Genomic DNA, 19,838 nt, shown 5'->3' on the forward strand with positions numbered 1-19,838 from the left:
GCGAACCCCAGCATGAAACGGCGCCCACAACCACAAGGCCCGGTGTGCGCCCTCTGAAACCGTAGGTAAAGACAATTACCGGCAATTTCCACAGCATGGTTTGTTCTTTGTTCAAAGGCCATGGAGGCATTCTCAGCAGCAGGCCCAAAATGTAGTATTCCCACCGCACACCGCCCTCATGAATTTGTGATAAAAGCTGTGGTCGCTTTGTCCCGGCTCTTCCTTTTAACAGTCAAACCTTCAGGTTTGATGTTGAAACTGCTTTTTTCTTCAAGTGTACTTTGATGGTGAAGATAACGCTCCATGATAAGGAACCTGCCTTCAAAACCACTCACTGTGCCTCGTGCGCACCATTAAGATGCACGTCACAAGGGAAAATCAGGCACCTGAATTTTTGAGTAGTGGGATGGGAATGTGCTGAATCTGTGAAATTCTCCTCTGTGCTGCCCGTATTGGAGATTTTGCCATCCCCCAACCCCCAAGAAAAGGAGAAGAAGGAGGAGAAGGGGAAGGGGAAGAAAGAAAGAAGAAAGAAGAAGGAAGAAAAAGAAAGAGAAGAAATAAAGCACCAGGCACTGACCAGAAGGAGGTCCTGGGACGGGAGGAAAATGGTGTGAAACGTCCTAGAAACAGCTGTTTTTCCTTTGGCAAAAGTTGTCAAGAATCTACACGTCCGTGCCCATCTGTTTTCCTTAATTAAAAAGACTCTGCAAAATTGATGCTAAGTGGCCCAGAGCCTCTAAGAGCTTGTGAATATCCGAGTACTATTGGGGAGGCCGCCCAGGTTCCAGGTTCCTCAGCTGTTGCATCTCCTGTAGTCGTGTTTAAGCTCTTCCCTTTGCTCATCAATATTTGCAATCTCCCAAGGGCTGACTACCCTTGGAGCCATTACATCACAATAGGAATAGACCCTGTGTTGCTTTGTGTAAGCAATGATAGTTTTTTCATTCTAAAGCACTTTCATGTCTATTATCTCCCTTCCTATGGAGAAAGTTTTTATTATTTATTTATTTATTTATTTATTTTTGAGACGGAGTCTCGCTGTGTCGCCCAGGCTGGAGTGCAGTGGCCGGATCTCAGCTCACTGCAAGCTCCGCCTCCCGGGTTTTTACGCCATTCTCCTGCCTCAGCCTCCCGAGTAGCCGGGACTACAGGCGCCCGCCACCTCGCCCGGCTAGTTTTTTTCATATTTTTTAGTAGAGACGGGGTTTCACCGTGTTAGCCAGGATGGTCTCGAACTCCTGACCTCGTGATCCGCCCGTCTCGGCCTCCCAAAGTGCTGGGATTACAGGCTTGAGCCACCGCGCCCGGCCGAAAGTTTTTATTTATTATTGTTATTATTTGAGATGGAGTCTTGCTCTGTTGCCCAGGCTGGAGTGCAGTGGAGCAATCTTGGCTCATTGCAACCTCTGCCTCCCAGGTTCAAGTGATTCTCCTGCCTCAGCCTCCCAAGTGGCTGCGATTACAGGCACACGCCATCACACCCGGCTACATTTTTTTGTATTTTTAGTAGAGACAGGGTTTCACCATATTGTCCAGGCTGGTCTTGAACTCCTGACCTCAAGTGATCCGCCCGCCTTGGACTCTAAAAGTGGTGGGATTACAGGTGTGAGCCACTGCACCCAGCCTTATTTTTTATTCTATTTTTCAGAGATAGGATCTTATTCTGTTACCCAGGCCGATCATAGCTCATAGTAACCTCAAATTCCTGAGCTCAAGCAATCCTCCCACCTCAGCCTCTCAAGTAGTTAGGACTAGAGGTATGCGCCACCATACTCAGCTAATTAAATGTTTGGGTTTTTTTAGAAATGGGGTCTTGCTATGTTGCACAGGCTGGTCTCAAACTCCTAACCTCAAGTGATCCTCCTACCTTTGCCTTCCAGAGGGCTGGGATTACAGGCATGAGCCACTGCGCCTGGCCCTGTGGAGAAGGTTGACCAATATGGCAGCCTATGCAAACCCCTGAGGTGTTCTATGCCCATTTTACAGATAAGGCAAGAACAGTTTGAGCAGCAGCTGCAGAAAGAACTCTGAAGCCAAAGGAGGCTTCTGGGGGAGGTCCCATAATTGTGTCTGAAGAGACCAGGCATGTTCAAAGACGTCCAAGCTTTGTACTGAAATCAGTGGCTTCCAGGTTTCTTAAGAGAGACCATCTTGGCTCTTGATTTTATTTTTCACTTTGTCTTGTGCCCAAGGACCCCAGAGATCCCAGGCCTGTGAGGTAGAGAGGTGAGAGCTGGCTTACATTAGTCAAACCGTGGGTTGAATCCTGGCCTACTAGCTGTGTGACACTAGGTGAGCTACTTCAGATCTCTGGGCCTCAATTTCTTCATCAGGAAAATGCCAGTGTCACAGTAAAATCTCTTTAGGGTCCCTGCCAGGCGTGACAGTTGATAGTTCTGTTATTCCCTGGATTGCCCTGGATTTGCATCATCCTAACACCTGGCAGGTTTTGAAGCCCATTCACGTGCTTTTAGCTCATTCAGTCCCCACCACAGCTCTGTGGGTTGGGGAGGCAGGCAGGCCTGCCATGTTTTCCCATTCCCATTTGAGAGATGGGGAAACTGAGGCACAGAGAGTTGAAGTGGCTAGCCATGGGAACCACAGCAGGCTGGGGGTAGCCAGGACCTGAGCAGGCATGTGGGGACCTCTGGACCACTGTCTTGTGGGCAACCTCATCAACAGGGATCCCCACCATGCCACCACCCTGGAGGGCCAAGCATTGTCATGGCCATGACAGCTGCTGAGACCAAAGTTTGGGCCAGTTTCAGGGTCTGGCTTGCAGTGTCTGGCCCTCTGGGCCTCCTTACCCCACGCAGCTCCAGTTGCTCGGCTCTCGGCCCAACATAGAACACTGGGCAGGATTCAGGAGCTGCTCCCGGAGGCCCCTGCAAAGGCCTTTCAGAGGAGGAGGCCCTGGAATCACTACTCCAGCAGACTCTTCCTACCTCGGCAACTCCCCTCTGTGTCCACACTCCCTGCCTTGGATCACACAGGTTTCCTTTCTTGGGATCCCCTCATTCCTCCTCCCTGCCAACCTGATTCCTAGCTATCCTTTAAAGTCCAAGGACCCTGTGTTTGAGCCAAGTGCTCTACGTACATTTTGTTATTTAATCATCTCTAAGTCTGTTTTCTCATCTCTAAAGTAAGAATAAAAATACCCGTGATAGCATAATTTGCCCCCTATTTTACCAAGGAGGAAAATGAGGCTCATGCCACGTGCCTGAGGTCACACAATTCATAAGGGATGGAGCCAGGATTGAGCCTCAGGGCTTAAAAAACCTGGGACCTCTGCACCACTCCACTTTGAATTCTTTATCCAGGTCACAAAGCACTGGAGGACTGCTCGGGCCCGTGGCCACTGGAGCATTCCCAGCCTCTGCTAAGTGTCTGTCCTCTGGGTCTCTCTTGTCTCCCTCTGTGAACTCTGAGTCCTACAGGCCAGAGACTGCATCCTGTCTGCTCCACACCCTAGCCTGTCATATCGTTGCTCTTGGTAAGTCCTTGCTAGTTGAAGGCTCATAGTGGACACATCTGCCGTGCAGAGGAACACCAAGGCCAGCTGAGACCTGGAAGCCTGGAGCCTGGACATTCCAGAACTCTTTGACATAGCACTTAGAACACAGAAGTAGTTTTCCCCACTGACCACAAACTTGGTCATGATTCTTCTAACCATGCAGGATAATACGACATTTAAAAGCACAGGCTTGGCTGGGCACAGTGGCTCATGCCTGTAACCCCAGCACTTTGGGAGGCCGAGGAAGGCGGATCACTTGAGGTCAGGAGTCTGAGACCAGCCTGGCCAACATGGTGAAACCCCCATCTCTGCTAAAAATACAAAAATTAGCCGGGCATGGTGGCAGGTGCCTGTAATCTCAGCTACTTGGGAGGCTGAGGCATGAGAATTGCTTGAACCCAGGAGGTGGAGGTTGCAGTGAGATGAGATCGTGCCACTGCACTCCAGCTTGGGCAACAGAGTGAGACTCCATCTCAAAAAAAACAAAAAAACACAGGCTCAGGGTTTGACACTGTTTTCCATCACTGTGTGACCCAAGGCAAGTGACTTTATATATTTCATAAATCTGAATCTTATGGGTTTCATAAATCTAAATCTGCATCCATTGTAAGGTATATCATATTTTATGTTGTACCACAAAAGGTAAAGCACTCCTTGCCAGTTTAGCTATAAAAGCCATCGATTGTAAGATGCGTCTCAGTTTCAGAGAAGCTAAGATTTATACAGACATTCACCAAAAAAATTTTTTATATATATAGATATAATATTAATTTGCATTTCCCTGATTATATATATATGAATGGCTGATAAGCACATGAAAAGATACTCAACATCATTAGTCAAGTCATCAGGGAAATGCAGATTAAAACCACAATGAGGTACCACTACTGCATCCATTAGAATAGCTGAAAAAATGAAATGAAACAAAACAAAACCCAAACTGACCACACCAGGTTGGCAAGGAGGTGAAGCAGTTATATTGCTGATATGAATATAAAACCAATTTGGATAACAGTTTGGCAGCTCCTTCAAAAGATAAACATGTATCTATTATATGATCCAGACATTCTACTCCTAGATATTTACCCAACGGAAATTAAAACATGTCCACCCAAAGATTTCTACACAAATGTTTATAGCAACTTTATTTATAATAGCCCAAAGCTAGAAACAGCCATAAGGTCTACCAATAAGTGAATGGATAAAGATATGGTGGTATATCCATGCAATGGAGTAGTATTCAGCGATCAAAAGGAATTCACTATTGGTATGTGCAACAACATGGATAAATCTCACAATAATTATGTTGAGTGAAAAAAATCCAGACAAAAGAGAGTTCATACTATATAATTTGATTTATATAAGACTCTACAAAATGTAAAGGAATCTCTGTTGACAGAAAGCAGATCAGTGGTTGCTGAGGATTGGGGTAGAAGGAAGGAGGAATGGATTACAAAGAAGCACAAGAAAACTGTTGGGAGTGCTGGAGATGTCTGTCGTATCGATTGTAGTAATAGCTGCACGGGTGTAAACATGTTCAAACTTACCGAATGGAGGCTCAGACCAGCCTGCAGAGCTGCAGCCACCCTTCATGCCCTCCCTAACCTCCCTGCTAACAATCATGCTCCAGTTCCTACTTGGATTCACTTTGGCCAACGTGGTTGGAATGTATCTGGCTCAGAACTATGATGTACCAAACCTGGCTAAAAAAAAAAGGACTTGAAGCCAGGAAGAAAGAAACCCCCTAGTCGATGAGGCTGACTCTAGCACTGCCTTCTGGATACACTGATTCCACCACTCTTGAGGGCCTCCTTTACCATCTCAACCAAAGTCTTTTGTTTTTATCTCCAGCCTCAGTGATTTTCTTCCTTGCTAGACCCTGTGTTTTTTGCCTTAGAGGAAGCAAAATGAGGCCCCAAGTTGAGAACTATCATTATGTTTCTGATATCTCACCTCTTGCTATCTCCTTCTTCCAGCTGAGTGGGAGGTTCTAAGACTGGAATTACGGTGCTAGATTAGTAAACATGACCTTTAATGAGTAGTCTCTTATTTATTTGGGATTTCTACTACCTTTTGTCAAAAGAAAAATTGAGGGGTTTTGTATAGCAGGTCAAATACAAATAATACTTATTTCACAGATTTTAGCAATTAAAATAGGTGCTTGTTAAACATTTGGTACTAAATTGTGTTGTTTTGGCTGGACAGGGTGGTTCACACTTGTAATCCCATTACTTTGGGAAGCTGAGGTGGGTAGATTGCCTGAGATCAGGAGTTTGAGACCAGCCTGGGCAACATGGTGAAACTCTGTCTCTACCAAAAATACAAAAAGTTATCTAGGGCCAGGTGTGGTGGCTCACACCTGTAATCCCAGCACTTTGGGAGGCTGAGGCAGGGGGATCACCTGGTCGAGAGTTCGAGATCAGCCTGGCTGACATGGTGAAACCCCGTCTCTACTAAAAACACAAAAAAGTAGCCGGGTGTGGTGGTGCATGCCTGTAATCCCGGCTACTCGGGAGGCTGAGGCAGGGGAATCATTTGAACCTGGGAGGCAGAGGTTGCAGTGAGCTGAGATCGCACCATTGCACTCCAGCCCGGCAACAAGAGCAAAACTCTGTCTCAAAAAAAAAAAAAAAAAAAAAAAAGTTAGCTAGGCATAGTGGTGCACACTGTAATCCAAGCTGCTTGGGAGGCTGAGGTGGGAAGATCGCTTGAGCCTGGGAAGCGGAGGTTGCAGTGAGCCAAGATCACGCCATTGCACTGGGCAACAGTGAGACTCTATCTCAAAATAAATAAATAAATAAATAAAATTAAAAATTTATGTAGTTTTAAAATAATTAAAATTAATATCTAGAGAAAAAACCTCTTATCAGTATACACTTTAAATATGTATAGCTCAGTAGACTTCAATTATACCTCAACAAAGTTGAAAAATATGAACAAATGTTTGTTTTAGAATAGAACCATATCCAGGAATATTGTTGTGGGACTTAAATGAGATCCAGCACTAGCCCAGTCTGGTGGGTGGTAAGAGCACCACAAATGTCAACTCATGTTGTTAGTGCCCCAACACTCAGCCGCCCGTGGTACCGCACCGCCGCGGCTCAGCCTGCCCGTGGTACCGCACCGCCGCGGCTCAGCCTGCCCGTGGTACTGTACCTCTGTGGAGTCTTGCAGTTTTTGTTCCACTACAAGGTCCCATTACAGACAGGGGTCTGGGGCTGGGAGAGACCAAGGGCTCTGCCCCAGGTCCCACAGGGAGTTCATGCCAGCTTTTCTGGCCCAGATGAGTCCTGGGCCCCATGGCACCTCTCACTGGCTTGACCCCAGGCTGGGCAAAAGGAGACAATCCCAGTGTCCAGGGGCCTAGAAATAGTCTGTTTTGTGGGAGTAAAGGCCACTGGAGACTGTGAAAGTGGCCATCGGCCGTGTGAGAAATTCTTGGTGTCTGATGATGGGTTCTTATCAAGGACAATTGACCACAATGAGTGGCCTGAGACAGGCTGATGCTCGGCCGGCTTTGATGTTACACATCTTGTGGCCTCTCTACATGGATGCAGCGTTCCTCTATGCAGCACTCACTGGCCAGGCCTCACATCCCCTGTAAGCAAATGCTTGAAAGCCACTCTTGACAGCAACTGTGAGAAGCCCCCACCGCAGGCCGCCTTTGGGGCAGGCCAAGATTCAGCATTACTCAGAGCTTCCAGTACCTGCATAAGTTCAAACAGGAAGCCCGGTTTTTCCTCTTATGTCAACAACAGCCTGTATTCTGTTCTGGCCGCTGAGCTCCCTCATAGAGTGGGTTTCTTGGGGTGAAAGTTAGGGTATCAGTGGCCCTTGAGGCCCCACCAGCAGATGCCTCTGCCAAAAGCAACTCACCTGGGAAGGCCTGGGGGCTTTGTGCTACCAAGTCTTGGAAATGATCTAGCAATCTAAGGCTTTGCAAACAAAGGGGGGATCTGGCTGGGCGCATAGTAGGGCTCCAACTGATTTAGATTGAAATGCAACATGTCCCAAAACAAATACCACTTCTCCCAGATTCCTGGCTCAGCACATACCACCTCCACCTGCTCCCTTGAGCCGGACACCCTGAAGGCACCTCCCGGGCTATTTTGCTCCCTCATTCTCCACCCCGAGTGGAGACTAAGTCCATCTGTCCTTCTCCCTCAATGTTTCCCAAATCCTTCCCTCCTCCCCCTGCTCTCTGTGATGGTTTCAGTCCAGACCCCTGGTCCCCCTCAGATGGTGATGCCACTCTCTCCTCACTGTGTCGCCTGGTCCCATTCCATGTATGGGCCACACAGTGGCCAGAGCATCTCTCCTGGATGCTTGAAGGGGCCAGGCATGGTGGCTCATACCTGTAATCGCAGCACTTTGGTAGGCTGAGGCGGGAGGATCCCTTGAGCACAGGAGTTGGAGATCAGCCTGGGCACACATAGTGAGACCTTGTCTCTACAAAAAGATTAACAAAATTACCGGGGCATGGTGGCATGTATCTGTAATCCTGGCTACTCTGGAGGCTGAGGCAGGAGAATCAATTGAGCCTGGGAGGCAGAGGCTGCAGTGAGCCGAGATGGCACCACTGCACTCCAGCCTGGGTCACAGACTGAAACCCTGTCTCAAAAAAAGAAGAAGAGAAAAAAAAGGTTAAAAAAAAAAAATAGACCGGGTGCAGTGGCTCATGCCTGTAATCCCAGCACTTTGGGAGGCCGAGGTGGGCGATTCACCTGAGGTCAGGAGTTTAAGAGCAGCCTGGCCAACATGGTGAAACCCTATCTCTACTAAAAATACAAAAACTAACTGAGTGTGGTGGTGGGCACCTGTAATCCCAGCTACTCGGGAGGCTGAGGCAGGAGAATTGCTTGAACCCGGGAGGCAGTGAGCCGAGATTGTGCCATCGCACTCCAGCCTGGGTGACAAAAGCAAAACTCCGTCTCAGAAAAAAAAAAAAAAAAAAAAAAAAATAGATGCTTGAGGGATGACATCACAAATGGACCTTCTTACTATCTTACACACCTGCTATGTGGCAAATGTAAAGGCCCTGCTGGCCCCAGGGTGGCCTTCCATGTGTCAGAACTCATCCTTGCTCCCCAGTGTGCTCTCTTTGCTCATTCTGTGAACACCCAGGTGCCTTGCGGTAGGGGGTCCCTAAACAAGCCCCAAGTCTTCCTGTCCTCCTGGGCTTTGTGCAGTGCTCTGAATAGGCACCTGCTCCCAGCTGCTGCCTGCCCCTGGACCTCACAGTGTACCAACTCTCACCTTTCAACTGAATCCCTCGCCTCTCCCCTGTCCTGCCCCACCCAGTTCACTTTTCCTGACCACAGCTGGAGTGGGTCTCCCTCCTCTGTCTGTGTATGCAGCTCAGTTTTGCATGCATCTCCCACGGGCATCTCTAGCCTCTCTGAGGGCAGGGGTCCAATTTGGCTCTGTGTCTGCAGGCCAGCCCGGCCCGGCCCTGCTCAGTCAAGGAGGGTCTGGCATACAGCAGATGTTGGGCAGTGTGTGTTGGATGGCCACCTCTCTGTGCCTTTCATAACCTCAAGGGATCAGACTGGGCCTGGAAGCAGCTCGGAGCATGTGACAGACTCCACCTCTCCCCTGCGTCCTAGGCTCCCTGATGTGTCTTGCTGTAATAAGGAAAAAGTCCCGTGGCATTGATAATTAGTGGGCAGGGCCAAGGGAAGGGTCTTTTCTCGGGGAATTTCTCTGAATATGGAATACCTTTCATATGCTTCTCTAGCTTTAGTAGGAGAGCTGACCTGTGGCCAAGGCTGGAACACTCAAGCAACCACATTCCATTTTTGTGGAGCTGTGAAGAACATATTACTCCTAGAGCAACGCCCTCCCCACCCCAGGCTGGGTAGGTGCTTGCAGGGCAAAAGGGAGGCCCAGCTCTTCTCTGTGCCTCAGTTTTCTCATTCTGTACAAGGGAAAATACCTGTCTCATAGGGTTATGATGATGATTAAATGAGCGAGTATGCACGAAGCTCTGAAACAGAGCTGGACACACGATAGTTCTGATGATGATGGTTTATGGGGCATCCCAGCATGATGGGAACTGTGCAAGTCACAGTTTGGGAAGGTCAGGTCCCAGGCATATGAGACCAATTCATAGATCCCTTTCTCCTGAGGAGTAGGCTCCATGAGGGCAGAGGCTGCATCTGGCATATGGTAGGTCCTTAGTAAGAGTTTGTTGAATGATTTTCAGACCAGGCTGAGCTGAAGTTTTTTTTTCCTGTGCCAGGGAAGAAAGGCTTTAGTAGGCAATTGGGAGAGTAAAGAGGTTTAAAGGTGAATGTTTAATTCCTCTCCCCCCGCTTTTTTTTTTTTTTTTTTTTTTTTGAGACAGAGTCTTGCTCTGTTACCCAGACTGGAGTGCAGCGGTGCAATCTCGGCTCACTGCAATCTTGGCTCACTGCAGCCTCCACCTCCTGGGTTCAAGCAATTCCTGTGCCTCAGCCTCTCGAGTAACTGGGATTATAGGTGCACGCCGTCACGCCTGGCTAATTTTTGTATTTTTAATAGAGACGGGGTTTCGTCCTGTTGGCCAGACTGGTCTTGAACTCCTGGCCTCAAGTGATCTGGCAGCCTCGGCCTCCCAAAGTGCTGAGATTACAGGTGTGAGCTACCGTGCTTGGCCTTCTTAAAAGAACAAATACTTAAAGTGCTTATTTACCAGAGTAGTGCTAATTAGTAATAATTATTGTCTGGTCATTAAATTAGACCTGCCTCCGGATCTCCTGTTAGGTACCCGCAGAGGCCCATGTCAGGTAAAGAGCAGGCAAACTGTACATGTTTAAAATAACCTGATCCGCTCCCAGAGAGCCAGGTGGCTGTCTCCCCTGCCTCTTCAGCCTCCTGTACCTAAGGCCTCTGGAGTCTTTGGATGGGATGATATTCTATCTGATCCAGCCTCCTGCCTTACAACCAGATGCACACAGCCACTGGGAGGAGGGCCGTGTCTTGAGCCCTTTGAAGGCTGTGTGGTATAAGAACTCTCAGCCAAGGATGAGCCTCCCTGGGTATGGAGTCCCTCACACACACCATAGATCTTCCTGGGACCTGAATCCACTGGGTACCGGGCTATGCTGGGTGCTGGGGTGAGAGCAGTGAGCTAAGCAGACTCAGCCTTGCCAGTACGGGATTCAGGGTCTGGGAGGGGAGATGGGGAGACAGACATGCACAAACTTTAGACACACCAAAACACATATGGCAACAAAGGAAATGTCTGAGGTAACAGTGAAGGCTGACCTTGCAGAAAGTGACCTGTGAGTCTGGGGGACTCGGGAAGGCTTCCACAAAATGTGAGGATTCAGCAGAGATCTGAAGGGTGCATAGGAGTTATCAAGGTAAGAGAGGGCTGGTTGCGGTGGCTCATGCCTGTAATCCCAGCACTTTGGGAGGCTGAAGCGGGTGGATCATCTGAGGTCAGGAGTTCGAGACCAGCCTGACCAACATGGTGAAATCTTGTCTCTACTAAAAATACAAAATTAGCCAGACAAGGTGGCATGTGCCTATAATCCCAGCTACTTGGGAGGCTGAGGCAGGAGAATTACTTGAACCTAGGAGGCAAAGGTTGCAGTGAGCAAGATCATGCCATTGCACTCCATCCTGGGTGACAGAGGGAGACTCCATCTCAAAAGCAAAAAACAAAACAAACAAAAAAAAACCCAATAAAACCATGAGAGGGGTTGAGAGGGTTGCAAGCTCAGTAGTGCATGAGTAGTGTCGTGAAGAGTATTGTGAATAGTATGGAAACAGTAGCATGTATAGTGTGTGAATAGTAGTGAGTAGTGTATGAATAGTAGTGTGAATAGCAGCGTGAATAACAGTATGAAAGCATTGTGAATGTAGTGTAAATAACAATGCAAAGGCCGGGCACAGTGGCTCATGCCTGTAATCCCAGCACTTTGGGAGGCCAAGGCAGGTGGATCACAAGGTCAGGAGATTGAGACCATCCTAGCTAACACAGTGAAAACCCGTCTCTACTACAAATACAAAAAATTAGCCAGGTGTGGTGGCAGGCATCTGTAGTCCCAGCTACTTGGGAGGCTGAGACAAGAGAATGGCGTGAACCCAGGAGGCAGAGCTTGCAGTGAGCCAAGATCGTACCACTGCACTCCAGCCTGGGCAACAGTGCAAGACTCCACCTCAAAAAAAAAAAAACAAAAAACAAAAAACAGTGAAGGCCGGGCGCGGTGGCTCAAGCCTGTAATCCCAGCACTTTGGGAGGCCGAGGCGGGTGGATCACGAGGTCAGGAGATCGAGACCATCCTGGCTAACACGGTGAAACCCCGTCTCTACTAAGAAATACAAAAAATAGCCGGGCGAGGTGGCGGGCACCTGTAGTCCCAGCTACTTCGGGAGGCTGAGGCGGGAGAATGGCGTGAACCCGGGAGGCGGAGCTTGCAGTGAGCTGAGATCACGCCACTGCACTCCAGCCTGGGAGACACAGCGAGACTCCGTCTCAAAACAAACAAACAAACAAACAAACAAACAAACAAAAACAGTGAATAGCAGTGTAAATAGTGTGTGAATAGTAGTCTGAATAGTAGTGTGAGTAGTGTGCAAACAGGAGTGTGAGTAGTGTGTGGATAGTATTGTAAATAGCAGTGTGAAAGTAGTGGGAAAGGCAGTGTGGATAGCACTGTTAATTGCAGTGTGAGTAGTATGCAGATAGCAGTGTGAATCATGTGTGAACAGTAATAGCCTGAAAAGTGTGCAAACAGTGCAAATAGAAGTGTGAATGGTGGTGTGAACTGTGTGCAAATGGTATATAAATAGCATGTGCATAGGAGTGTAACTAGTGTGTGGCCAGTACTGTGAATAGTAGCAGTGATGGTAGTGTGAAGAGAATTATGAATGGTAGTATGAATAGCATGTGAATTGTGTGCAAATTGTAGTGTGAATAGTGTATCCAGACTGTGTACATAGTGTATGAAAAAGCTCTGTGGCCGGCTGAGAGGCCAAATAGCTGGAGGAGCTGCACCACTGAGCAAAGTTATGAGCAGAGAGGAGGGCTAGGACCCAGGTCTGGGGTCTGGGGCAGTCACTGTGGCATTTGACTGTGCCATTTGCTCTGTCTAGGTTTTCCTGGGAAAGGAGCCTTTGATGGTGGATGTCTTCATGGCACATGTGAGGACCATCATTACCAAATCTCCCTTCAACTGTTTGGAGTTCCCTGCATCAGTCCATGATTCCTTATTGGGCAGGGTAAGCATTGTTCTTCAGGTTTCTTTTTAAAACTCTAAGCGCCATTGGGAAAGGGAAGCCAATGGTCTTCCCACCACCAAGTGACTGGGGCTGGGTGGGCTAAACCTGGAGGAGAAGAGGCCCGGGAAGGGTGAGGCTGCCACAGGTACCTCATAGGTTGGTTGACCAGGCCTGACTGGTAAGGCTGCTATCTGGCAACAAAACCTCTGCTCTGGACTTGCACTGTGAGCCCTCTTCCCTCTTCTCAGGGTGATCTCGCATTGGTGAGTCAGGGTCAGATCCCTGGGGCCCAGCTCCACCCAGGCTCTGTGTCTGACATGAGGTTACAGAACACCCCCGTGCTAGCATGCTTGCTCCCAAGTTTAATGTCCTTTTTCAAAGTAGATGTAATTTCAAAGCTTTTATTCATTCTTTTTTTTTTTTCTTTGTGAGACAGTCTGGCTCTGTGACCCAGTGCAGTGGCGGGATCTCGGCTCATTGCAAGCTCTGCCTCCTGGGTTCATGCCATTCTCCTGCCTCAGCCTCTTGAGTAGCTGGGACTACAGGCACCTGCCACCACGTCCAGCTAATTTTTGCATTTTTAGGAGAGATGGGGTTTCACCATGTTAGCCAGGCTGGTCTCGATCTCCTGACCTCGTAATCCACCCACCTCAGCCTCCCAAAGTGCTGGGATTACAGGCATGCACCACCGTGCCTAGTCAGCTTTTATTAATTTTTATGTTGACTTTCAATGACATATAAATACAAATAATGGGGAAAAAATAGCGTGATTAAAGTTAGAGTTCTTCCATCTCTGTCCCCCACTTAGGGTTATCTGTTGGATGTGTCTTCTTCCAGTTTTTTTAAAATGCATTTTCACGGACAAATATGTAGATACAAAAATAATTTTGTTTGGGATACACATACACACACACAAGTCTGAGTTATACGTATTATTCAGCAGCTTCCTTTTTCAGCTACTGGTACATGTTGGAGATCTTTGCACATCAATGTATGTAAACCTACTTCCTTCTTTTTAAATGACTGCTTAGTATTCTCCAGAGTGTATTCCATGGGTTATTTACCATTCTCTCTCTGATTAACATTCACATTGTTTCCAGATTGTCACCATCACAAGCAACACTGTAGCAAACATCCTTGTATGTAACTCAGCCTAGCTCAACGCAAGGATAGCTGTTTTGTTTGGTGATGAGGTGTGCATCAGAGGAGGTATTCAAGTAAAAGGTGAAATAATATGTCTTCCTCAACCCACAGCAGTGATGCTCAAACTTTGTTGGGTATGGAGACTACCTGGAGAGCTTTTTAAGCTACATATTGGTGGGCCAGACCCCTGGAATTTCTAATTCAGGAGGACTGGGATGAGGCCTGAGAATCTGCATTTCTAGCAAGTTCCCATGTGATGCCCCTGGTTTAAGGACCTGACTTTGGGAATCGCTGCCTCAGGGTGTTAGCTGCTCAGCCTCTACTTGTTTGAAGAGTCGCATCATCCTAGGAAGGCAATATTCAAGGAAAATTAATCTTGTGCCCCTCCCTCTACTAAGAGGTAGGCACCCTAGCTGGCATCCCTTTGGGAGGCAAGGCCTTCAGGGCACTGGTGATGGGTCCAGAGGTCTGGTTAGCAGGGCTGTCAGGTCAGATGTTCCAGCTAGGCCTAAAAGCCTAGGACCTCTTGACTCTTGACATAGCCTCAGGACCATCCTTTTCTAGGCACACAACCGCTCACCCCTGTGCAGTGAGCGACTCTCCCCGTTCTTCCCTTTGGAGCCAAATGAAGGGTTCTGAGATTGGCGGCGAGCTGTTTACACAACATGATTGGGAAGTGCTCTGGGGTTTTCATAACAGAAACAATAGGAGACCACATCCCCAGAGAAGGTCTTCTAAAGGTCTTGAGGTTTCAAGATCTTGATGTTCTCTTTGTTCTCAGCTGGACTGGAGGAGGTCACAATGGGGTTGGAGGAGACCATCACTGGGACAGAGATGGGAGGAAACTGGAGCTTGGACCCTTGGAACTAAAGACCATCAGAAAGACTTACTGCCCTTCCTGGGCTTACTTGGTGGCTTGGACACTTCTGCACCTGAGGATGGTCCAGTTGCAGGCTGAGGGTCAGACCCAATGGGCATTTGTCCGGTGTTTCTGCCCAGAGCAGAGCTGTCACCCTGCAGTTCACAGAACTCCTGGTCCTTTCCCCACAGTGTGCTGTCCATGAACATCAGCCATCTTGATCACGAGAAAGAGGATTCCTGTCAACTGCAGGCTCCTCTGTTTGATGCAGGTAGCGAAGGGAGGTGGGAAGGAGGCTCTGTTACCTACCACAAAGTGACCACAAATCCTGTGAGATGGATGGGAGCTCCTTTGGAGCTCCTGAGAGCTGCAGCAGGTCCTGCCCCTTCAGTGGCACAGAGTCTGGCTCCAGTTATAATCCTGGGCAGTAATGTTTGGATTACCCTCTCTCTCTGGTTGGGTAATATATAAAGTCTTGTCTGTCTTGACTGGCTGTTGTTCATGGTTGTAAGACCAACACCTAATATATAGTAGGTGCCTGACAGCTCCTATTGAATACATGATGAGATGAAGTTCTTAGAAGGTGTCTGCAAGATGAACTAGCCTTTACATTCCCTGGAATCGGTGGGCCAGACCCTAGGGTGAGCTGCTCAGCTGCTTGAGAACCCCTTTGCATGGCTGCTGCTGTAGGGGACTGGGTTCCACTACCAGAATCAACTTCCACACAACCTCAGATGCCAAAGGAGCCCTGGGGGGAAACTCCAGCCTCCTATCCAGGGGTTACCCTGGGACAGGCCCACCAGAGAGGAGAGTGTACAGAGAGGGGAGACTGGCTTCTCCCTTCCCAAGGAGGAGGGGTGGAATGGATCTGTGACCATTATGTCAGCATTTCACAGACCCCAAGTCCGCCCACACGGGCTAAGGGCAAGGCCATGCTGTGTCCAGGATCCATCACCCCGCCTCTCAACCCTCGGCCACCCTCCAACGCCGCACTAATACTGGAACTGGGTGGGGGTGGGGGCAGAGAATTTTAATTCTTTCAGACTCAAAACTTAACTTCTCATTTCTTTCAAGACACTCACCCCTCACCCAAAAAACGAAAGTCAAGGCTAAGGGGAATTCTGCGTGGTGGAAAAGCTTAAGGTGTTACTTTTGGTCTGGGTGAGGCTGGTCATCCGCATTTACCTCAGACAAAAGTGCCTGAGGCTGAGAGCCCTGAGGCTGAGGGTCTCTAGGTGGGAATGACAGGGTGGGTAGGGGCGTGGAGAAGGGCGCTCCCCCGAGGCTGGGAGAGGAGGATGTCGCCACCTGCACAGCTGGCGCGGCTGGGCCCGGGGTTGGGGGGAAGGGGCGAGTCCCTTTGTGGGCCTCCAAGTCCAGCCAGTCCCCTGCCGCCCCACACGCGGCGCTTTGAAGTGGCCGCGCTGGCTGCCCCCTCCCGCGCGGCGCCGCCCCCGCTGCGTCCGCACCTTGGCAGTGGCTGAGCGCTGTCCAAGGGAAGGGGCGGGTGGCACCCGCTGGGCACTCTTTGTAAAGTCATCCCCCAGGAAGGCTGGGCCGAGGAGTCCCTCGGGGGAATCCGCCTGGGGTCGCGGGGTCGAGGGGTGTTGGGTTAACCCCTAACACTTCCTGAAAGACTGGTCAGCCCTCGGGACTCAGGGTGGGACGGCAGAGCCCCCACCGCTAGGTTCCTCTGCTGGGCGGGGTTTACGCCCCTGGGAAGCGGCTGGAGACCAATTTCCTGTGAAAATCCTAAGAGCCATTTTGGCAATAAATTTGTACAAGTTCTTTAAAACTGTGCCGACCTCTGATCCAGCACCTCCTTGCTGCCTAGAAAATAATCGCAGATACGTGCAAAAAGGTGTGTGCTATGACACATTGGAGCATTGCTTAGAACTGGGAAACCATGGGAATATTCAGCAGTAGAGACTGTTACATTCACTAATTAACTAATAGTTTACCACGGCCAGACAGCATTGGAGAAAATCCTAGACTTCAAATCGTGAGTAATGATGACATAGAATATTTACTATGAACAAAAAAAATGCTCTTGACATTGTTATCCAATAACTATATAAGCCTGTATGGAAAAAAGACTGGAGGGAAATAAGACAACACATTCTTAGTAGTAGTTCTCTCTGGGTGCTGGGATTAAAGGATGACTGTAATTATCTTAGGCGTTTCTGAAATGTTTAATACTCTATGCCATAATCATGTATTTAAAAATAAATGTTATTTAGATAAAACCTTAGTTCAGCCAGGCGTGGTGGCTCAAGCCTCTAATCCTAGCACTTTGGGAGGCTGAGGCGGGCAGACCACTTGAGGTCAGGAGTCCGAGAGCAGCCTAGCCAATGTGGTGAAACCCCATCTCTACCAAAAATAAAAAAATTAACCGAGCATGGTAGGAGGCACCTGTAATCCCAGCTACTCAGGAGGTTGAGGCAGGAGAATTGCTTGAACCTGGGAGGCAAAGGTTGCAGTGAGCCAAGATCACGCCATTGCACTCCAGCCTGGGCAACAGAGTGAGGCTCCACCTCCAAAAAAAAAAAAATAAGAAAGTAAAGGAATAAAAGAACGACTGCTCCATAGACAGAGCAGAGGGCTGCTGGTTGCCCATTTGTACAGTTATTTTTTTATTACATGCTAAACAAGGGATGGATTATTCATGCCTCCCCTTTTTAGACCATATAGGGTAACTTTCTGATGTTGCCATGACATTTGTAAACTGTCAGGGTGCTGGTAGGAGAGTAGCAGTGAGGATGAAGATAGGTCACTCTTGTCAACAAGCTTGGTTTTGGTGGGTTTTGGCCAGCTTCTTTTTGCAAACTATTTTATCAGCAAGGTCTCTATGACCTGTATCTTGTCCCGACCTCCTGTCTCATCCTGTGACTTAGAATGCCTTAACCATCTGGCAATCCAACCCAGTAGGTCTCAGCCTCATTTTACTCAAGATGGAGTTGCTCTGGTCCGAACACTTTTGACACACCCATCAGCATGCAAACCAGTCCTAACCCAACCCGAACCCTCAAAGGTAGAGAAATAAAGAGAAACGCTGAGAAGCAGGAGTGAGACCCCCTCACTCCCCAAAGGCCATAGTGTGGTCTCCCAGAGGTTCTGGGTCTGATGATTCATCCTTTCTTCGATACCACTCAGGAGGCCTGGGTGGTAGAGGAAGCTTCCTGGACTTGTCAGACATTCAGCTTCCTTCCTAATAGGTGGTAATCAGTTGGCTATGGGAGAGACCCCTCACCTCTGCGGGGGTCATCATTCCTTCCTCCTGCCCTGCCCCACCTTCATACGTTCCTGTGGTTAAGAACAGTCCTGAATTATTAGCGGATGGCTGGTGGAGAAGTATTGAGAACTACATTCTCCCAGGATTTATTCAGAGGGTTTGGGCTACAGCCCATTGAAATGGGCCCCTCCATCCTGCACCATAAGGTTTAGAGAGCACTAAAAAAATTTCCCTTATCTCTAGTCAACTCTGGTGATCCTTTGAAGATTTTGTTTCTAATTTGGCAGATTATTACTGTAAGTCATTTTGTGCTTCTGATTTCTTTAACATTCATTTTTTTTCTTCTGAAAGCACAGTAAAACATTGGGGGTGGCTGTGTGGGTGGGAGTCTTGCTGGGACTCCCAGAGAGGGCTGCTACTAAGTAAAATTTGCTTTTACTAAAATGGGCGTGTGAACACACACACACACACACACACACACACATACACACACACACACACACACACACAGAGTCACCTCCCAGAGAAGTCTTTTTCTGTTCTAAATTCACTTTAGGTAAGTGTACCGATTTGGCCTAGAGGTTTTTAAAAGACTGAAAAGAAATGTGAAAAGAAAAGCAAGATGCACAGAGGACAGAGTAAGTAGAAGAAACACCTCTACTATTAATTTCGGCAGAAGACAATGGAGAGAATGGGGAAGAAGCAATATGCAAAGAGCTGACAGCTAATAATTTTCCAGAACTGTTGGGTCTGTGACTCCTCAGGCTGAAGACGCACAGTGGTTTCCGAACAGAGAAAATATAAATCACTTTATACCTAGCCACGTTGTAGTGAAACTTCTTGACACCAAAGACAATGAGAAAATCCTAAAAGAAACCACAGAAAAAAGAAAAATTACCTACAAAGAAATCATAAGTAAACAGCCTTCTCATTAACAACAAAAGAGATCAGAATAATATCTTCAAAGGACTGGGGGAAAATAATTGTTATCCCCAAATTCTAAACTAAAATACATGTTGTTCAAGAATGAGTGCAAAATAATGACATTTCAGACAAAAAAAAAAAAAAAAAAAAAGCACTGAGAAACATTTTCACATACGTCCCCTCATTGAAAACATTGCTGAAGAGTATTCCTCAAAAGGAAAAAAAAAAAAAAAAAAAAAAAAAAAAAAAAAACTCTGATAGGAATGGAAGGGAAGACACAATACTAAGGGGAAAAAGAATATGTTGGGTAAATCTCATAATCCTTGTGTATAAAACAACAACAATAATGACAGCAACTAATTGGGAGGGTTTAAAATGAGAAAAAAAATAAAGTGATAGGTAACAGTAATTAAGAAGATGGAGTAGAGTAATTGAAGTGAAGCATTCTGTTTTTGTTTTTGTTTTTGTTTTTTGAGATGGAGTCTCCCTCTGTCACCCAGGCTAGAGTGCAGTGGCATGATCTCTGCTTACTGCAACTTCCACTGCCCAGGTCCAAGTGATTCTCCTGCCTCAGCCTCCCACGTAGCTGGTATTACAGGCTTACACCACCATGACCGACTAATTTTTGTATTTTTAAGGCCGGGCGCGGTGGCTCAAGCCTGTAATCCCAGCACTTTGGGAGGCCGAGACAGGCGGATCACGAGGTCAGGAGATCGAGACCATCCTGGCTAACACGGTGAAACCCTGTCTCTACTAAAAAATACAAAAAAAACTAGCCGGGCGAGGTGGTGGGCGCCTGTAGTCCCAGTTACTCGGGAGGCTGAGGCAGGAGAATGGCGTGAACCCGGGAGGTGGAGCTTGCAGTGAGCCGAGATCCGGCCACTGCACTCCAGCCTAGGTGACAGAGCGAGACTCCGTCTCAAAAAAAAAAAAAAAAAAAAAATTTTTGTATT

The 19,838-nt window shown here is 47.9% G+C and overlaps 2 protein-coding genes across 2 annotated transcripts in view; both read left to right on the top strand.

Annotated features, from left to right (window-relative positions):
- The window catches only part of VDAC1 (voltage dependent anion channel 1), a 394,265-nt gene that overhangs the window by 278,979 nt on the left and 95,448 nt on the right, over positions 1–19,838 (top strand). The gene's annotated exons all lie outside the window — the stretch shown is intronic.
- Positions 4,289–5,647, top strand: LOC126956039 (short transmembrane mitochondrial protein 1). The gene is given in 2 exon segments (XM_050792923.1): positions 4,289–5,223; positions 5,226–5,647. Coding segments are annotated over 2 exon segments (162 nt in total). The 5' UTR covers positions 4,289–5,108; the 3' UTR covers positions 5,273–5,647.

The sequence above is a fragment of the Macaca thibetana genome, chromosome 6 (assembly GCF_024542745.1).
Source record: "Macaca thibetana thibetana isolate TM-01 chromosome 6, ASM2454274v1, whole genome shotgun sequence".
Taxonomy (NCBI): domain Eukaryota; kingdom Metazoa; phylum Chordata; class Mammalia; order Primates; family Cercopithecidae; genus Macaca; species Macaca thibetana.